Source organism: Pelodiscus sinensis, chromosome 25, assembly GCF_052426305.1.
Source record: "Pelodiscus sinensis isolate ZL-2025 chromosome 25, ASM5242630v1, whole genome shotgun sequence".
NCBI lineage: Eukaryota > Metazoa > Chordata > Testudines > Trionychidae > Pelodiscus > Pelodiscus sinensis.
This window is the reverse complement of record NC_143076.1, coordinates 13254019-13274393: the sequence shown is the minus strand read 5'-3', so window position 1 is coordinate 13274393 and position 20375 is coordinate 13254019. Positions and strand designations below refer to the sequence as shown.

The 20375-nt window shown below is 51.2% G+C and overlaps 2 protein-coding genes across 6 annotated transcripts in view; one reads left to right on the top strand and one right to left on the bottom strand.

Moving 5' to 3' along the window:
* SRPRA (SRP receptor subunit alpha) overlaps nucleotides 1-10625 on the bottom strand; it is a 22464-nt gene extending 11839 nt beyond the window's left edge. The window contains exons 1-6 of the mRNA XM_075909283.2: nucleotides 10404-10625; nucleotides 9321-9404; nucleotides 6526-6689; nucleotides 3063-3223; nucleotides 1858-2023; nucleotides 281-434 (exon numbers count right to left, since the gene is read on the bottom strand). Coding sequence (XP_075765398.1) covers nucleotides 281-434; nucleotides 1858-2023; nucleotides 3063-3223; nucleotides 6526-6689; nucleotides 9321-9404; nucleotides 10404-10529 — 855 coding nt within the window. The 5' untranslated portion in view covers nucleotides 10530-10625. The remainder of the gene's footprint in view (nucleotides 1-280; nucleotides 435-1857; nucleotides 2024-3062; nucleotides 3224-6525; nucleotides 6690-9320; nucleotides 9405-10403) is intronic.
* FOXRED1 (FAD dependent oxidoreductase domain containing 1) overlaps nucleotides 6843-20375 on the top strand; it is a 27473-nt gene continuing 13940 nt past the window's right edge. For 2 of the 5 annotated variants that reach the window (XM_075909287.2, XM_075909286.2), the window contains exons 1-4: nucleotides 11010-11192; nucleotides 15371-15591; nucleotides 18300-18410; nucleotides 19147-19265. In XM_075909287.2, coding sequence (XP_075765402.2) covers nucleotides 11057-11192; nucleotides 15371-15591; nucleotides 18300-18410; nucleotides 19147-19265 — 587 coding nt within the window. In that variant the 5' untranslated portion in view covers nucleotides 11010-11056. Of the gene's footprint in view, nucleotides 6919-11008; nucleotides 11193-12140; nucleotides 12258-15370; nucleotides 15592-18299; nucleotides 18411-19146; nucleotides 19266-20375 lie in introns of those variants that run through there. The other 3 variants (XM_075909289.2, XM_006111243.5, XM_075909288.2) reach the window with 3 other exon arrangements.

Here is a 20375-nt window from a genome sequence, read left to right as displayed (position 1 = left end):
AGAGCACCATGAGGAACCAGACAGGTGAAACTGACACAGCCTTATGGGGACTGAGCAATACTTGGGCAGTGCCTTCCCACTTCTCAGGCCAAGCTAAGATCTCATCCGCAACAGCCACTTCTCCGTTTGTTCCATTCTGCATGCTCCAATCCAGCATGTAATCCAATCTGAGTACTAGCTGCCATGGCAATGCCCTTGGCTTTGTGTACTAGCTGCCGTGGCAATGCCCTTGGCAAAGAAGCTAATCATGCCATAGAGAGGGGAATGTTTAGGATCTTACCATATCAGGGTCATATTCCTCTGTGGGACAAGTGTCGGTGTTTCCATTGGTAGTGGAATTACTATAATCGAGTACTTTGGCATTAGAGTTTCCCAGATCCCATACACGGGGCTTCTTCCCCTTCTCCTTCTGAGTCTCAGGCTTTGGGGACTTGCTGGGAAGGCAGAGGAGAAGCTATTAAAGAAAACTTTACCATGACGGCAGTCAGCAGTTCCAAGAAGAGATTTTAGAAAGACGGTATCTCCCATATGAATGGGCTGAGTTTATAGGGGTTACTACGTGGGACTGGACTGCTAGGTTCAACAGGTATTGCACAGTAGCCAATATGCTGATGCAGCAGTGAATGAGAAAACTTCCAGAATAACCCTCCCCCACTTTTGAGAATTCTTTTTCTGACCCCTCAGCCTGGGGGGTAAGTTGCTAGCATCCCTTTAATCCAGACAGAGTCAAGAAAGCATCAGTAACATTCAACAAACACCAAAATTAGCCACCCAAACATTGCAAATTATGGTGAACAGAGCATGGAAGGATACTGCAAAGGCCACCCAACCAGCCTCAGCACTGAGGCTGTATCACTGCCAAATGCAGTACATGTTTCTTTTATCTGTAGGTTTTCCCCAGTACAATTCAACATGCTGCTCTTTGCACTTGCCAAGAGCTCCATCACTGAGGAAGTTTCTACCTGCAGGTCCCATACTCCCCTTCTCTTTGGAGTCACATGTACCAGTGGGGAACAGAGCTGTACAATTGTCTCAGACACTCTTTGGAGACACAAACAAGCCACATTCTCTCTCTCCCCCTCCAGTGAATGACACAGGCATCCCTAAAGAAGCCAAAAGCCACAGGGTGTTTGAATGATAGCAGCCTGCAACCACTGGCAGACTGAGTGTATTGGGATGCCAATAACTGCTGTGGTCTGATAACATGAGCTTCTGGAAAATCACCTGGAGTGAAATCATGGCCTCACTGAAGTTAATGGCAAATCTTCCCCAACTTCAATATGGTGAGGGTTTCACCCTTTGTTCTAGTTCCTGATCAAGCACAGGGTATAGACATGTAGACAGCACTGGATCCCTCAGAGCGCCCCCAAAGTGCCATCACCACAGGTCCAAGCAAGCTCAAGGAAACACTTTTCCAAAAGCCAGTGTCTTGGTTAAGCCGGTCTCATTCGAACCCTTAGGTAACTCACGGCTGCCTCACCTTCACCCAGGAAACACGGCAAAGACATTTCAAAGAGCATGAGCACTTACAAGTCACAGCATGTGCCAGTCCCCAGGACTAGAAAGAGCACAGGTCATTGGAACAAGGGATATTCCTGCATTGCAACGCGAGGGAGGGGTGCTTTAGGAGGAGATGTTTGTTCCACCGTAAGGACAAGAGAGTCTGAAGCTTTCTTGCCCACTATCTACGCAATGCAATTACAATTGACAATAGTTTGTGGTTCGAGAGCAATATGAAAACCAGCTCCTTGTCCATTGTCAATGCATGAAATCCTTCACCGACACAGTTCTGCCACCCTATCACCACTACCCCTCAGACTGGGGAGGGCAACACAGACCTGTCATCTTCTCACTCACTTTGACTTCTCTCCTCCTTTCAGGCGTTTCCTGAAGAATTCCTCACGGTTCTTTTGCAGGATCTCATCCTTGGTCAGTTCCTCCCTGTCCCCGGCTGCCACGGGAGGGTTCTGCTTTGCATCTGGGGCTGCTTTACTGGGCACAATAGCAGCTTCGGTTCCTGAAGCTGGACAAGACAGAGCCCTCACCACAATGCATTTAAAACTAGAGAGAAGTGACGTTTATATTGCACTCTGAAGAAGAGAGGTTTGTGATCGTAACCTTTCCCAGAGGTTGCTGTGTTAGGAGCTGGCTCCCAAGGAATCCATCTCCTGTGATGGATTTATTGTAGACAGTGCATTTTCCATTTAAATAGGGGGGAACGAATGGCTAGCATGTGTAACATGGCTGAGTCACTGCCAGAGTGACTTGAACGTCAGGATTTCCCTGACCTCAGCACTGAATTCCATAATCTTCATGCAGTTTTCCCTGCTTGCAGCAGGTGGAGGCCTACAGTGGCGATGGCCCCACGCTACAGCTTTCAAAATGCTTTGACTTGCTTATTTCAGGACCACCTTTCTCCCCTCCCACAAACAAAGCAAATGCAGCTAGTCCTCAATGGGCTTAAACGCCAGCCTTTTTGCTGGAACATCATGTTAGAATTTAAAGTGACCAAGGAAGCAGCTGCAGCAAACAAGACTCCTTTACTATGGGGACAATCCGTTCCTGCAGAAGCATCCCACGATAACAGCATTCAGTTAGCCTAGAGGTTTTGAACTTGGGCACTGAAGTCAGATCCTAAATCCATATTTCAGGATCTAACCAAAGGAATCAGGTTTTCACAAGGGCTAAGCACTGGAGTCAGCCGGGCTACTTTGATTTGCGTCACTACTGTTAGTTTGAAAAATTTAACCGAAGTTTGTATGAAACAAAGCAGAGCAAATTAGCAGCAAACCTGTTTGTCATGCAACGTGACCAGGTCTGTTTCACCGAATCAACTGCTCTATGTAGGACGAGGGATTCTGGCAGCCATAAAAGGGCAAAAGCAACTAGCATACGGGATCCGAATCAACCTGTTCCACTAAGATATGCGACTGGGCAGATGTGCCTGCACACAAGCAGGCAGTGGTTTACTGTCACTGAAGTCTAGGAGACAGCCTGGTTCTGGAACCCTCTGGGATATTTGCTCATCCCACTTCACAGATCTCTAGGCTGCACCCACTTACCCTCCTTTTTGGAACCTTTGTTTTTCTTGTTCTTGGCTTTCTCCTTTGGTTTCTCTCCTCGGGTTTCTATCATAGATTTGACAGTCTTCTGAGACTTTACAGACTGTTCAAACGTCTTCATGGCAGTAGGAACTCGGATTTTACTGCTGTCCTCTGCTTCCCTGATCAAAGAGAAAGCGTGTTATTCACCCTCCAAAATCTAGTCCAGGTCCAGAACTTAGCATCACAGCATGATAATCACTTGGGCAAGAGTTGAGCTGCAACATCTACCAGGCTGCAGCTCTTCAAATCATTCAGCTCTTCAAATCCCTCTGAAGACATCTTTTCTCCCTTTGCGGTCTCCCATTTCCTCTGCTCATTTATTGTTTCACTAACTGTATTATACACGATATGAATGCAGTTTTTGTGTGACAATACGAAGACAAGAGATGAAAGGTGCTATTGAATATCCCTTTCTGAAAAAGAAGTCTTATCTGTACTTATTGCCCATTAGAAAGACAAGCTAGGTGAGGTAATATCTTTAATTCTGTTGGGGAGAGAAACTTTCAAGCATCTTCAGATCTCGGAAATGTACTCAGGGCTTGCCTACACTACAAAACTAGGCTGACTTAATTTAGGTTGACCTAAAGCCACTGCAGTAATTCAGTCGGCTGTGGGTATCCACACTACTCTCCTTGTGCTGGTGTTGCATGTTCTCACCAGGAACATTTGCACTGACCGAAGTGGGGCACTGTAAGGCACTGATGGTTGCATGGGAATCACAGCTGTGCTCAACTTGATGACTATGATAACTAGGCCCTAACCAACAACTCTCAAACATCACCTGGTGAGAACATGCAACACGAGCACAAGGAGAGTAGGTCTGCTTATGTTTGTGTACTTGGGATGGGTTCTTAGGGGATGAATTTGTACAATTTCTCTTGAAGGAGTTTGAGGATGATGCACTGAAATTCAAGGATATGTTGTGGAATGGGATCATTTTTGAGTTCAGTGAAATGTGGCCCACTCTGGGGCAGAATCATCATTTAATAGCACCAGTACTTGCCCGCACAAGAAGTGAAGAGTCATGCATCTAATTAAATCAAGAATTACACTGGAGATTTATCAGGAAATTAAATCAACACTCCCATTTATCAAAAAAGAGTCAGAGGATCTTTAATGATAAGAGAGCAGAACCTCACTGTTGCATCTCTTCTCAAAGATAGCACATTGTTGCATTGCGGTTAGTGCTGAAAGGGAGTGTTCCCTTTTGAATCACCCAACAACTGGAGATCTCAGAGTATTGACCAGGCCCACACAACATAAGGTTACAGCCCCAAGCTCATGCTTCAACTATTTAGCAAGACTGGTCTTCAGGAAAGGTTTGTTACAATCCTCTGCATCAACTGGTGGAAGCGTATGAAGGATGAAACAAGCAATTCCTACTGCAGTTTGAAACCCCTACAAATCCATAGGTCCACTGGCTGTGCAAGTCCTATTGCCTGGGACTTTAAGGGGTGAGCAAAACACTAGAAAGTCCCTCGTACATTCCACATACAAACAGGAGTCTGGGGATGGGCAGAATCATTTTTAGGACTTTCCTATCTGACATTTAGGATTCAATAGTTACTACTTTTGCCTTTTAAAATGTGACAAAATGTGTTAGGAACATCATTCCAGAACCTGAAACGAATGATTTCAACTGTTTATTTTGGCTAAGGCTGCAGTGCTCCTCTCACCTGGAAAAGAAACAAGCTTTGTACTCACCAAGGTTTCATATTAACAAGGACATTGTCTGCCCCACTCTGACCCCACAGTGATCCTAATCACCAACGAAAAACATTCCAAAGGCTTCTATGGTGAAGTAGCTTAGAAAGAGGTAAGAGTTGGCATTTCTGAAACAGCAGCAACTCATATCGGGGATGCTGGGGAAGGAGACGTTGGATGTATGGGGAGTGAAGAGAGGCTCCAAAGGGATGCTTTCAATACCACCTGGTTTGTTCCCACTCTGATTGCAAGCCTGCCTCAGAACCAAAGATCTGTTGATGCAATGCTGAAGTTGAGGTTCTGTTCCCAGCTGGCAGGGTGCAAGATGACCAAGAGTCACTTTCACTGGCATATCACTGATAGCCAGCTGGGGGAGGGAGATGTACAGCTAGCTCAGTTACATCCAAATGGACAATGCAGCAGGACCCCAACACAACAGTTCTGACTGAGATGACCTCAGTGTTCCAGCGGCCCAGTTAGAGAGAAGCCTTAAAAACATTAGCATGGGCTGGTCCACTCCTGGATTTTGGGTCTTGAGTATCTAGCCTAGGCCCCTTCTCCCGGGAAAGCTCCTGCATGAGAAGTCTCCTGGCATGGTGACCATAACAGCCTGTTAAAGAGGGGAGCTCCCATCTCTTGCTCCAGCTACATACAGGTCACAAAGGACGTCAGTTGACAGAGACTTTACTTAGTCAAACACTATGGGGATCCCCAGGTTAAGCCTAGTAAGGATCACAGCCAGTCGGGCAATGCAAGGCTAATCAGTTCCCTGCGCTAACTCCAACAATCAGCCCCGCGCACTAACTACATCACTGACTCCAACCATCAGAATGTAAGACAGCCAGCCAAAATGAGAGTCCAAACTGTACACTGCCTGGGCGCACAGATACACTATGGCTGCACTGACTAGGGATGTTAGATAGCAGGTTTTTGAATAGTCATATAACCACATGACATCTTCGCAATTACACAATAGTCCCCAGGGGCAGGGCCAGCAGCCAATGCGCTCCCAGCCCCACTCCCGGGGAGAGCCCTGACACTCCTCTACCAGAGGTAGCAGTGCAGGGTGAGCCAGTTTAAAAACCAGCTCCCTTCATGGATTGGCTGCCTGCCACCCTATGCTGCTGCCTCTGATACAGCTTGGACCCCACCTCGGATGGGGGCTGCTACCGTGAATCAGCCTCTGCTTGCGGCGGGCCCAGGCTCACGAAGGACAGAAGCTGCTCTGGAAAATGCAGAGAAGCCACTGTCTGCAGGGAGCTCTGACCCCCCTGTGGACAGGGGCTGCTACCTCAAAGCAGCCTCTGCTTGTGGTGAGTCCAGGCCCACTGTGGACAGAGGCCTTGTGGTGGCCAGGCCTGCCCCCCAACCCCTGCTGCTGCCTCTGATAGAGGAGGGGAGGGAACAGACAGCACCCTCCTTTGGGGGGCAGACAGGCAGCACCACGGAGCAGGTGCTGGGGAGAACTGGCTTTTAAGCTGGCTCCCCCCAGCACTGGCTCCTGATACAGAGGCAGTGTGTGTGTGTGGGGGGGGGGGGGGTGAGTAGTCAACAAGTTTAACTGATAAGCCTAAGATTATCTGTTAATTGTCCACTTGACTACTCATTGACATCCCTAGCACAGACCAATAGCCAATATCTAACAGGGCATTCAAAACCACTTAGTACAAAAGAAATACACAAGGAAACAGTGCCATAGCAGAAATGGTCTCATTACTGGAGGAGGCGTAAAAAATCCTCTTTAAAATCAAAGGTGCCATTGAGGAGCCCCAAAGTGCCTTTCTGCTGGAATTCATTGCGGTATTTATCCCTGAACTCTTTATGGACGTCATCTATCAACTTATCCACATAGGTCAGAGTCAGGATCTTCTGAAATCCAACCTGGAAGGAGGAGAGCAGACAGTTACAATCACTGTTAGAGAGCAGCTAAGGTGTATCATTAGCTGAAAGATACACTGCAACACATTCTTATTGATACATCCGCTACAAACTACTAAAATTAAAAGAAAGGAGCTAGAAGACGCTGCTATCTTGACAATTAGATGATTTATGACTCTAGGACTACAAAGTCTACTTCAAAGCTTGGAGCTCAGAGTCTTTTCAAGATGCTGTAAGTAAAATTATAAGTTTAAACAATATCTATTAAAAGGGAATAGTATAACTACTGTTACAAAGATAATACTAACAGAAAAAAATATTTATTTTCCTTGGGCTGTTGTACATTTGAGTACTTGGTACAGTTAGCTTCCCTTATGAACTGGACTAGAACAGAAATACATTTGGAAAAAAACTGGAAGATGTTATTGTTTAAAAAAAAAAGGGGGGGAAGATATAACCTGAAAACTATTTCTAACTTTTTAAAATGTACTAAATTTCATCTTGAAATGTGCCATTTTACTATTTCCAAACCAACTGTTCAGTTTCTAAAAACTAATTAAGTTAATGTAACATACTATACAGCTTTAAAAAAATCTGAATTTTCAATGGAGACCAATCTCAGTCCCACCATACATCATAAGACTAGAATTGCTAGGATCTACAATGCTGGATGATGAAAATAGCTGCCAAACACACTTATTACTGAAGAGAGATCAGAATAGCAGCTGGTATTGCCAAAAACTTCTCAACATTTATTTAGTGTACACACCCACTTAAAGTGCACTTTTTTAGGACCCAACTCTGCAAACCACCTTCAACTCAGAGGTCATTTTCACCCACTGAAATCAAAGAAAATTGAAGGCTCTCATCTCACAGAATCAGGCCCTAAATTATCCCTAAATTTGAAGTGCATTAATGAGTGGAGGGCATTCTCCTTTATACCTAGTGTACAGATTATCCTGTACAAATGCACTGTACACCACATTAGGAAGGGGGTAGCCACAGATTATTTTACAGCAATACAGAGCTTTCACTCATCCCCAAATAGAGCAGCTATTCTCAGGACACAGTGTAAAACTGCATGCAAGATAACCTTAGAGAGACCTGGCTAATCTGGGATTGACTTTTGACCCCAAGCAAAGGGCATCCAGAACAGCTAGGCAGAACAGAGATGACAATAGATACATGTGCCACAGATGCCTTAGTCTGCACTTTGTAATCTGTGGCTAACCTCAACAAGCTCGTTTTAATCAAACACTAAAAACAAAACTGTAAACGGAAAGAAATGTGACTAAATATCTACAACTTAAGAAGCTGCTGCTAATTCTAACCATTCCAAGCAAAGAATGCAAACGTTTGGCACCATCACCACTGCTAAAGACTCTAAAATTTTCCACTTATAGCAAAGGAGAAGGGGGACTCATGCGTCTTTACTTAAGGCTCTCGACAGAGCCTATTAGAGACAGGCACACACTAAAATGAGACCAAAAGTAAATTCTCAGCCCCACTGAAGCCAATGGGAGTTTTACCACTAACTGCAATAGGGCCAGAACTTCACTCTAGGCTGCCCCTTATGGTAAGAGTACCAGATTTTTAGATTTCAGAAAGATTTTTGTCAAACAACCTTAAACTGGATAGTAATAGAGATGTAGCCGTGTTAGATGGTAGACTTACCACTGGAATTATATCTGACACCCACAAAAAAAGTGATATTTCACTGCCCTCTAGTGCCATGGCTCAAACTTACTTACCAATGGCACCTCCATTGTACATCATGGACCAGAAGCAACCCCAAAATGCACTGCAAGTATGAGTTACAATTGGCCAGTCTTCTATGGCACATTCTAATCTACCCTGTTAAACCTGGGAGAGTCAATTCAAGTTCACAAGTAAATTGGACAAGTTACCTCACTACAACAGCAGCCTGGACTCCTTAGTCAATATTGATAGAAATGTAGCCGTGTTAGTCTGGGGTAGTTGAAGCAAAATGCAGGACAATGTAGCACTTTAAAGACTAACAAGATGGTTTATTAGATGATGAGCTTTCGTGGGCCAGACCCACTTCCTCAGATCAAATCCATTTGATCTGAGGAAGTGGGTCTGGCCCACGAAAGCTCATCATCTAATAAACCATCTTGTTAGTCTTTAAAGTGCTACATTGTCCTGCTTTTAGTCAATATTGTAACAATTCACGCATCCTATTACTGCTCACTAACAAAATGGCTCTTCTGGAAACAATAGCCAGTCACTATTTTGAAAATGAAATACACCTTGAGCTGATATAGCACTTCTATGCAAGGGTTTCAGAATCTCTTTCATTCATTCATTTCACCCCAAGGCTCTATACTTTGAGGTAAATATCAGAACTATCTTACTTAGAAGCAACACTGAAGTTCAAGGATACTTTCTAGTTCAATGTCACGAAGCAAGTCCAGAAAATTGCTGAGAACAGAGTCCAGAATATGAAACAGGCTTTTTCAGCCATGCACAATGTATTGAATTTAATATGTTCTATTAAGTGTGTATTTATCAGTACATCAGCTTTGGGATTTTATGTCATTCCAGATACAGAGTCCTAAAAAACTGCCCAAACACTTGGGCAAGCAGAAGGGGCTGTTAACACAATTTACTTACCACAAACACAAGCTCAAATTGATTGTCCAGTTTGTACTTAAGCGTAAGAGCTTCATGGTTAAAAGAATTGTTGCCACCTCGCTCCTATGAGAAAAAACAAACAAAACAATTACTCTGTCATTGAAGAGCTGCCCTAAAACTGGAGAAGAATGCTCTGTATACAAATGCCCAGAGTTCTAAAAGTTCCTGTAGTCCCCTCTGCTGGGAATAGGGACCGTCTCTCTCTCTCGCCCCCTCTCCCGGGGCTGAGGGGCAGGGGACGGTCTCTCTCTCTCCCCCCCCTCCCGGGGCTGAGGGGCAGGGGACGGTCTCTCTCTCCCCCCCCCCTCCCGGGGCTGAGGGGCAGGGGACGGTCTCTCTCTCCCCCCCCCCCTCCCGGGGCTGAGGGGCAGGGGACGGTCTCTCTCTCTCTCTTTCCCCCCCCCCCCCCGGGGCTGAGGACGGTCTCTCTCTCTCTCCCCCCCCCCCCGGGGCTGAGGGGCGGGGGACGGTCTCTCTCTCTCTCTCTCTCTCCCCCCCCCCCCCAGGGCTGAGGGGCAGGGGACGGTCTCTCTCTCTCTCTCTCTCTCTCCCCCCCCCCCGGGGCTGAGGGGCGGGGGACGGTCTCTCTCTCTCTCTCTCTCTCCCCCCCCCCCGGGGCTGAGGGGCGGGGGACGGTCTCTCTCTCTCTCTTTCCCCCCCCCCCCCCCGGGGCTGGGGACGGTCTCTCTCTCCCCCCCCCCCCCGGGCTGAGGGGCGGGGGACGGTCTCTCTCTCTCTCCCCCCCCCCCCGGGGCTGAGGGGCGGGGGACGGTCTCTCTCTCTCTCTCCCCCCCCCCCGGGGCTGAGGGGCGGGGGACGGTCTCTCTCTCTCTCTCTCCCCCCCCCCCGGGGCTGAGGGGCGGGGGACGGTCTCTCTCTCTCTCCCCCCCCCCCCGGGGCTGAGGGGCGGGGGACGGTCTCTCTCTCTCTCTCCCCCCCCCCCCGGGGCTGAGGGGCGGGGGACGGTCTCTCTCTCTCTCTCTCTCTCCCCCCCCCCGGGGGGAGGGGCGGGGGACGGTCTCTCTCTCTCTCTCTCTCTCCCGGGGGGAGGGGCGGCCTCACCTGCAGCAGCACGGAGCGGATGAGCGCGTTGACGGGCGCGGTGCAGGCAGCCGCGGGGCCGCGCACGCCCTGGAAGCACCAGAGCACGAGGCCGCCCTTGCTGAAGATGGTGAAGAAGTCGAGCATGGCGAGGGGGGGGGCGCCGGGGAACCGGCCCGACCACCTCGGCACACGTCAGACTAACTCGCCGCTCACTTCCGCCGGAAACCCCGCGCCGCGGCCGGGCACAATGCAGGGGGCGGAGCCGGACGGAGAAAGCGATTGGTCCGTTCCCTGACCATGCTGTCCTATCCCGGCTCGTGTGGGGGCGGGAGCCGGAGAGCGAAGCCGCCATTGGTCCGCTCTACGTATGGAGACGGCCCGGTGTTCGGACTGCCTATCCGCACGAGCGCTTCGGGGCGGAGCTGGTATTCGCGGCATTGATTGGTCAATTATATCAGGAGGCGGTACCCGAGCACGGGACCGGTGGATTGGCCAATCCCTGGCCATGGGCGGGCTCCAGGAGTGAAGGGCAGACAGGGAGGAGGCGGATTGGAGGCTTGCTCCGGGGTGGAGGCGCGTGCTCGGAGGCCATTGGCTAGCGTGGAGGAGGGGGCGGAGCCTGCCCCTGCGCTCCGGAGCCCGCGCATGGGGCTCCCTGTCAGGCTGGCGGCATGATCCGGGCTGGCCGCGTGTGCCGGGGCCTGGCGCCCCTCCGCGCCCGCCCGCCGCCCGAGCCCGCCGGGGGCTGCGCGCACCGACCCCGCGGGCTCCGCACCGGCCGCCCCCAGTGCCGGGGCCTCTTCGGCGGTGAGGGGCAGGGGGGTCCCGGGGGGGCTCCGGGCTCGGGGGGCTCGGCTCGGGGGGGGGGGGCAGGGGGGCCCGGGGGGGCTCCGGGCTCGGGGGGGGGGGCAGCTCCGGGCTCGGGGGGTTTGGCTCGGGGGGGGGGGCGGCTCCGGGCTCGGGGGGGGGCAGCTCCGGGCTCGGGGGGCTCGGCTCGGGGGGGGGCGCTCCGGGCTCGGGGGGCTCGGCTCGGGGGGAGGCGCTCCGGGCTCGGGGGGCTCGGCTCGTGGGGGGGCGCTCTGGGATCGGGGGGGGAGCTCGGCACGGGGGGGCTCCCGGCTCGTGGGGGGGGGGCTGTGCGTGTGTGGGGAGGGTAACCCGACGCGGGTCTGGTCTTGGCTGGGCCCCAGGCTTCCCCTGGCATTGCAGTGTGATGGGGTCTCAGCAGGCAGGGTCTCCGGGTGAGGGCTGCATGGCCAGGGGTCGAGCGGTGAACTCACCCACACAGGGGCCGAGGGGTTTTCCTGTCCTGCCTAGGCTGGAGAGATGCTCCACGCCGCCCAGGGCCAGGGACCTGCCTGCCTCCAGGTCTCAATGCACTTCGTAAAATGTCTGGAGCATAGGGCTGGGGCCAGGACTCCTGGGTTCCATCTGCAGTCACTGTCCCTCTTGGGCAGGGCCTCTCCCTGGGGGCAATTTCCATCTATATGAGGAGGGGGAGGGTGGGTGTGTTCCTGGGCCAGGGCCCTCTTGTGCTTGGTGCTCTACAAACACAGACCAAAAAGATGGCACCTGCCTTGGCTGTGAGGTTACATTCATTCACGTTCCTAAAACGTTTCAAACTTGGCTAGAAGTGAGGAGAGTGTCACCCTGTGGGCCCGTGTCCCTGTGTTTATCAGAGTTCATCAGGCAGGTTGTGTTCATTATTAACCCACCTCGCATTGTTTATTACAACTTTTATCTCTTCTGGACAAGTTCCTCCCTGGGCTATCCCTGCTGCCTCATCATTGGTGTCTCCTGTGGGTAATTCAGCCCCTGGATTTTATTGTTGAGAGACTTTTGGACAGGGCACTGGACTTGGACTCAGGAGATGTAAGTTCAGCTCCTGGCTCTGCCAATGGCCCGCTGGGCAAGTCATGGCTGTGCCTCAGTTTCCCCATTTATAAAATTAGGCTAATGATGCTGATATCCTTTATAAAGCCCTTTGAGGTCTGTGGATGAAAAGCCTGCATAAAGTTAGGTATTATTATTGCACATGTTTAAAGAGACAGGTTGTGAAATGGGGTTCATTCAGCTCTTAAAGTCTCCGGCCGACCACACATCCAGTGGTGGTAGTGAACGTTGAGCCGTGTTTTAGGAAGTAATGAACGTGTGATATGCAGGAGCAGTGGAAAGAGACTGATGTCTGTTTCTTGGCCTCAGTTACATGATTTTGATCAGGGTTACAATAGACAAAAAAGTGTATCCTATATGGCAGGAGTCAGTGACTCCAGTATAGCAGTGACTGCTACACATGGGACCAGCTTTGACCAAAGCCACATGGGATACTAAAAGAGAGACATGTCGGTCTCTGGGTTTCCATTAAACGCTGGACTGGTGTTGGAACTGGGCTGAATGACTAGGCACCGAGCTAGCCCTCTAACTGGCATGCCAAGAAGAGGATTGTGCAGAGGGCATCTTAGAATGCTGCACACAAGACTAGCTTCTGGGGAGATTGAAACGTATCCTTTCATTTCAGTATGCAGATAGTCCCCGATTTACCAACGAGTTACGTATCAAGCACTTGGTCGTAACTCGATCTGTTTGTAAGTCGGACCCCATTCATTTACATACGACCGTGCTGTTCGTAAGCACAAATCGCACGTTTGTAACTCAGGGACGCGCTTAATGGGAGGTTGGTCATAAGCAGAGCTCGACAAATAATGTAATCTGCTTGCCTGTGGCGAGCAGATTACAACGCAGAAGAGCCGGCGCAGAGCGATCTGCGCATGCACAGAGCACAGAACCGCCCGAAACCGCGTGGCTGGCGAGCAGGGTTCACTGCCGCTTGGCGACTCCTGGTCATAAGGCCAAACTGTCATAAACTGATGCGTTTGTAACTCGGGGACTACCTGTATACTGTTCTGTTGTATATTCAGAGCTAACTCGACCTTCGTTTGGCTGCCATGCAGCAGAGAAATAAAACTGCAAGGACTGCAGCAGAATGGGTGGTGACTTGGAGAAGGCCCAATGATGTAAAGGAGCAGATGCTTTTTTTTAAATCTCAGGCCAGTTCTCAAAGGACTTTTCCAAAACCACCATCACCTTTAGCACCAGTGTCTCATTTGTGGGCAGTCTGAGCAGAGAAGCCAAGGAATGAATGAGGAACTGGGACTCCAGTAAATTCTTGGGCCATGGTAGGGCCCTCCATTGCAAGATGGAGACTGTATTGGCTGGGCAGTGTGAGGCAAGTTTGTACGTCACTGCCAAGTTCATTTTGAGGGCCGTCAATTAGGTGTCTTTCACCTGCACTGAGCCCACTTTGCAGAGAAAAAAATCCCCGTAAGTATCTCCCCCAACCTTCCAAAGGAAGTGGTAAAAGCCCTTAGGTGAGCCATTGAAAATTGGACTGAGGAGCATGTGGTGGTGTTTTTACATGGTACGGCTTGTTCAGAGAGGTTGCAGTCAGACCGAGGAATGAGCCTAAGAGTCCAGGAGTCCCAGAGCCGGGGTTCTATTGGGTCTGGGAACCAGAGGATGCTCTCCTCCCTGAACCATGTGGGTTTCTCCCGCGGCAGAGTTCCTGTGGCGCATAGCTCTCTTGTAGGCTGCAGAGTCCGGGGCCATCATCACCTCTTCCCGCTCTGCCCCCGCTCTCCCCCCTTGTTCTCCTTCCCTGAAGCTCCTCCCCAGAGCTATGCAACGACTCGGGAGGTTAGCAGGGAGCCTGGCAGCAGGGGTTGCTGCCTGCGGGAGGGCTCTGTGTACCACACACGTGTGACATGTTCGCATTGGCCTTGGTTAATGAGAGATGCTGCTGCGGGCTGAATGAGGCATCAGTTGAATCCAGCCCTAGATGGAACAAAGTGTCATTATGCAGCCCACGGGGGGTGGCGGGTGAATCTCAGTGGCTAGGTCCTCCACTGAAGGCAGTTTCCTGCCACACAAGGAGGGAAGGAAGAATCCCTCACCTAGCAACAGTCTCCACATCCAGGGCTAGTCCGGGATCTGGCGGCACCTTGAGGCTTTGCACCACCCACCTGGTCTGATGACTCTGCTATAGGAGAGGTGTCAGAGCATGTCAGTGTCTTCCCCGTCCACAGAACATCCTGTGTGATTTTTCCTGAGTTGACCCAGAGCCAAATGCTCTTTGTCCACCAGTCAAACTCCTCCAGATGCTGGGACACCTTGGGGATGGTGGAGGCTGTATCAGTGAAGAAGGGAGCTATGCAATTATCTGCATCTCACACAGGGCCCAAACTCCAGCATCTCCTGGCCTTACTACAGGTTGGATCTCTCTCATCTGGCGCCCTCGGGACTGGACTGGTCCTGACTGAGGGGTTTTGCCAGACCAGAGGAAGTCCCTCCTTACATAGCCTGTGCTGAATTCCTGCCCCCTGCTAGGGCTCCAGCCCGGCATTGCTGCTGTCTGCCTGGCCATGGCTCCCCAGGTTGGAGCTCCCTAGCTGCTGCTGCCAGACCCTGAGCTCCAGGGTCAGAGCCCCGCAGCTGCTGCTGGACCCGAGTTCCGGGGCCGGGGCTGGAGCTCCCCAGCCACTGCTGACCCCTGCTACCTCCCGGCCACAGGGGGCACAACTCTCAGCTGCACTGCCTGCCCCTCCGCCTCTACCCTCCGCCTCCCAACTGAGTCGCTGGTCCCCCCCACCCCCGCCACGCTCCTGCCCCACGACCCGACCTCTTTATACCTGGGCTCTGTGGTCCAGGAACATCCCTGGTCCTGCTGGATCACAGATGTTGCCAGACCAGAGAGTCCTGGCTAAGGGAGGTACAACCTGTACATGGCGTAGTGGACAACAGGGGGGAAGTGTGTCCTGAGCCTTGGCTGACCTTGCCCAGTCAATGCAATAACCCTTTGCCTAGCCCTGCCCCGCCCCTCCTGCACACCACTTGCAAAGCCCTGTTTGGCCTGGGGATTGTTTTTGCTGCCTGTCTTCCTCATGCTGGGGCAGGCTGAAAGCACCTAACAATCCCGTCTCTCCTTACAGACCTAGGGAAGGAGGTGGGGAAGTTCCAGAAGAAGTTAAAAGAGAGTCTCCCCGGCAGTGAGTGGAACCCTATAGACACCACCAAAGGTCTCCCCCCTGAGCAAGCAGATGTGGTCATCGTGGGGGGAGGGGTGATGGGCTGGTCCGTCGCCTACTGGCTGAAGTGCCTAGAGACCCGGAAAGGCGCGCTCCAAGTGGCCGTGATTGAGAAGGACCCCACGGTAAGTTACCCAGGAGGAGGCTTCTACTTAAACACAGCATCTCAGACTTGTGCAGAGCCCAGGTCTTATTTAGAAACTGAGCTGAACTCCCAAGCGCTGTGGCTGCTCTGCACACCCGCCCCACCCTGTCCCCCTCCTTGCACCAGGTCTCCCTTCCTTCCCCACAAGAAAGGTTTGCATCCACAAAAGGTGAGGCCAGCTGCCCCAAAAGAGCCGAGTGGGAGGAGTCCAGAGAAGAGCCAGCTCGGTATGTGAGGAGAATCAGAGGCCCTGCAGAGCTGTGGAGGAATGGTTCTAATGGGGGGAGTCAAGGAGCAATGGCCCAAGGTGAAGGAAGGAAAAGTTCATGCTGAGCATTGGGGGAAGGGAAGGGGTCTTAGCAGCCAGAGCAATTGGGGCAGTGGAGGCTGCAAAGACTGATTGGAGCAGGGTCGGTAGGGAATGGAGTAGTAGCTGCCTTGCAGAAAGAGCAGTTGGGCTGGGTGATCCAGTAGTTCCTCTGAGACCAGCATGCCGGGAGGCTACAGTATTCCGACCCTCTTGTTTGGATCAAGGACTCATGCATTCCGTGGTATTAAGATAGATCAGCACCTGTGTGTTCAAGACATAGCATAAGCAGAACCAGGATAGTATTCTTGCCAGCAAGTTAAGGAACTATGGATTGGATACATGGACGGTGAGGTGACTGGACAGCTGGCTAGATTGGCAGGATCATCAGGTAGTGATCAATGACTCATCTGGCTGGCGGTCGGTTTCAAGTGGAGTGCTCTGGGAGTTGGATCTAGGTCCTGTTTTGTTTAATGAAGACATTGATGACCTGGATGAGGGGATGGGTTGCACTGTCAGCAAGTTTGTGGATGACACTAAGCTAGGGGGAGGTAGATACGTTGGAGGATAGAAATATGGTCCAGAGTGACCTAGACAGATTGGAGGATTGGGCCAAAAGAAATCTGATGAGGTTCAACAAGGGCAAGTGCAGAGTCTTGGGATGAAAGAATCCCAAGCATTGCTACAGGGTGGGGACTGACTGGCTAAGTAGTAGTTCTGCAGAAAAGGGCCTGGGGGTTACAGTGGATGAGAAGCTGGATATGAGTCAGCGGTGCGCCCCTGTAGCCAAGAAGGCTAATGGCATATTAGGGTGCATTAGGAGGAACATTGCCAGCAGATCTGGAGAATTGATTATTCTCCTTTATTCGGCACTGATGGGGCCACATCTGGAGTATTGCATCCAGTTCTGGGGTCCCCACTATAGAAAGGATGTGGGTGCATTGGAAAAAGTTCAGCAGAGGGCAACCAAAATGATTAGGAGGCTGAAGCACATGACGTATGAGGACAGTCTGAGGTATTTGGGCTTGTTTAGACTGCAGAAGCGAAGAGTGAGGGGGGATTTGATATCTGTCTGAAGGAAGATTCTGGAGAGGATGGAGCCAATCTGTTTTCAGTGGTGACAGGTGACAGAATGAGGAGCAATGGTCTCCAGTTACAGTGGGGGAGGACCAGGTTGGATATTAGGAAAAACTATTTCCCTGGGAGAAATAAAAGATAGAACTATGTAGCACTTTCAAGACTAACAAGATGGTTTATTAGGTGATGCGCTTTCGTGGGCCAGACCCACTTCCTCAGATCAATATGTGGAAGAAAATCTGCACAGCCATATATACCAAAGTGATACAATCAAAAAAAAAAGTGAACGCATGTGAAATTGACAAATCAAATTTTAGAACAGAGTGGGGGTGACGGGGGAAGGTAAGTTCCTGTGAGGTAGTGACATAGGGGTGATAATAGGGGAAGTTTCTGTGAGGTAATGACATTAGGGGTGATAATTGGGGAAGCTATCTTTGTAATGGTGAGATAATTAGAGTCTTTGTTTAAACCCATACATAAAGTGTCAAATTTAAGCATGAATGACAATTCTGAAGCTTCTTGTTGAAGTCTGGAGTTAAAGTCTCTTTGAAGCAATATGCATGTTTTAAGGTCATTAAGTGAATGATCAGTCTGGCTGAAATGGCAGGCAACAGAGGCCTTTGCCTCTGTGATTTCATCCTTTTTCCTCCCCATTGTATTTCTTTACCCACTAATGACCAGGGTAGGATTGTGGCAGGTTTTGGCCCCCTATCATAGGGTAACTGCGTTCCTGCTCCACTGGGATCACCGCTAAATCCCCACAATCAGGATTCTCCTGAAGATGTATCTGGTTTCCAAGAGATGAGTGCCCACATCACCCCATTGGTACAGCCGCTCCCCAAGTTGCGAGCGGTCGAGTTACGACCATTCACACTTACGACCAAAGCTCCCATGGAGCGGTCGTAAAGACGGTCCCCGAGTTACGAACGCAACCCTCATATACAAACAGCGCGGTCACGTGTAACTCAATGGGGTCCAAGTTACGAACAGCTCGAGTTATGGCCAAATGTTTGGTCCATAACTCGTTCGTAACTCGGAGAGAGGCTGTAGTCTCAGGAGGGAATGGTCCATGAAAACCGATGTCCCCTCTGCCCACTAGAGGGAGCTCCCGGGGCTCCTTGGTAGGCAGTGTAGCTCTGCTTCTACTGGTCCTGGCTTTGCTCCATGGATAGGGCTGATGGGTCTGGGCCTTTCACCAGCATTAGAGCCTGGGAGAGGGCAGACCAGAAAACTCGCTGCCTTCTTTCTGTTTTGGTAACAGTCATTGTGACCATCCTTCCCCTGCCCCTTTGGCTTCCTTGCAGTACTCGAAAGCCTCCACCGTGCTCTCTGTGGGAGGGATTCGGCAGCAGTTCTCCTTGCCAGAAAACGTCCAGATGTCCCTCTACTCAGCGTTCTTCCTGCGCACAATCAACGTACGTCCCACAGGCCAAGCTCTGGCGGGAGGCGCGAGGGCCTTGTGTTCTCCAGGGGCCCCAGAGTCTGTGAGCTCCGTGCTAGAGGAAGTCCAGAGTCAGGCTGAGGGGTGCTACAAGCATGCTGACCCCCTTGTCGCCATGACTGCAGGTGGAGCCTAGAACGATTCACGTCATTAGCAGTGTGTCTGCGTGACTGTGTTCATCACACATTGTTTGGATCGTCTCGTGGGCTTCTATCTCCTGCTTGCGGGTGTCAATCTGGAGTGGCTCTGGATTTACACCAGTGTGTAAGATCAGTATTTGTCCCTTCTGCAGGCATTGGCCTATGCTTACTAATACCTCAGGCTTTCTGTTGCTCTTTGCACATTGTAGCACTGCACAGACATTAACTAGGTCACCTGCTGCATGACCACGCCAGCGGCCTGGGTTTGATTCCCATCTTTGTTCCCGAGCTGACAAGTGCTGGGAAATGTGTGTAGGTGATGCTGTTGGTCCCTAGAGAGACCTGAAGGGGGTTATGTCGCTTGTCAGCAACCCCTCGGGCAGAGCCAAGAGCTGCACTGGGGTCTCTAGCACAGGAGAACAGGTCATTCTGAGGAGGGTGTCAAATCAATGCAGTTCCTCCATAATGCAGTGATGATTTCTTGAGTGGGTCCTGGCCAGGTCCTTTTTCCTCTGCATCTCCCTGAACAGGTTAGTGACTGAAGTATTGACAGGCACACTCTGTCCACAGGAGCATTTGGGGGTTGTGAACGAGCCGCCCATAGATATTCAGTTTAACCCCTTGGGGTACCTCTTCCTGGCCTCAGAGGACGGAGCTGCCATATTGGAGGAGAACGTGCATGTTCAGAGGTACAGCCCCTCCGCGGGGAGCATGTTGGGAGCTGGGAAGCGAGGCTGTGGAGGTAGTGGCCGATGGTGGGCAGCCAATGTTGTAGCAAAGAGCCCAAGCAGTTACCCTGGGAGCAAAGTAGGCACAGAGGATATTGCCTTTATGGGCACTCCAGCTCAGTACTGAACTCCCTCCAGGTCTGCAGAGAAGCCTCCAGCATCTGTACAACCTCGCGGCTCTAGGTTGGGGTTTTCCCATTCTGCCTGTCCTGGGCCCCCCTTGCAGAGCATTTTTACCGCACCCCAGTCTGGCCTGCCCATGCCTCCCTTCTAACTGCAGCCTCCCGAGATGGGGTAACTGACTGTGGAAAACCCATGGGGCTTCATTAAAAGCTCGGTGGAGAGCCCCCAAAATTATTCCTTATCCCTTGTGGCCAAAGCTCTTCTAGCCCAGGTGATTAGATGGGAGGAGCTTGTTCGCTGGCCCTTTGCCCCACCTGGACTCCCCTGGCACTGAGCAACTTGAGTCCCACAAAGCGCTGCCCCACCAGTATTCTACACTCCCTGGCAATGAACTCAGATGGTCACGGGTCCTGTGCGAATAGGTGGGTCTTGCCCGGCAGTGGGAATTGGCCATTTCCAGAGGTAACCAAGGGAAGCCGCGGGGGCAGAGAACCTAACTTGTTTCAAGACTGAGCTGGCCAAGTTTACAGTGGTACAGTGAGACTGGTGGCACAGTGAGGCTGCCGACAGTGCCGTGTAGCCAGTCTGAGACTACTAGCGGCAAATATCTCCAGTGGCTGGCGACGGGACACTAGGTGGGGTGGGAGGCCCTAAATTACTACTGGAGACTCTGCCCCAGGTGTCTTCCTGGCAAGTCTTGTCCACATGCTCAAGGTCTAACAGACACCGTATTTGTAGTCAGGAAGGAATTTTCCCTCTGGCTTAGATTGGCACAAACCCTGGAGGTTTTTCACCTTCCTCTGCAGTGTATGGGGGATGGCTCGCGTGCTGGTTTAAACTGGGGTAAATGGCTGCTCTGTAACGGAGTCTTGAGATGTGATTTGAGGACTTCAGTAACTCAGCCAGCGGGTAGGGGTCTGTTGCAGGAGTGGACGGGTGAGGTCGGAG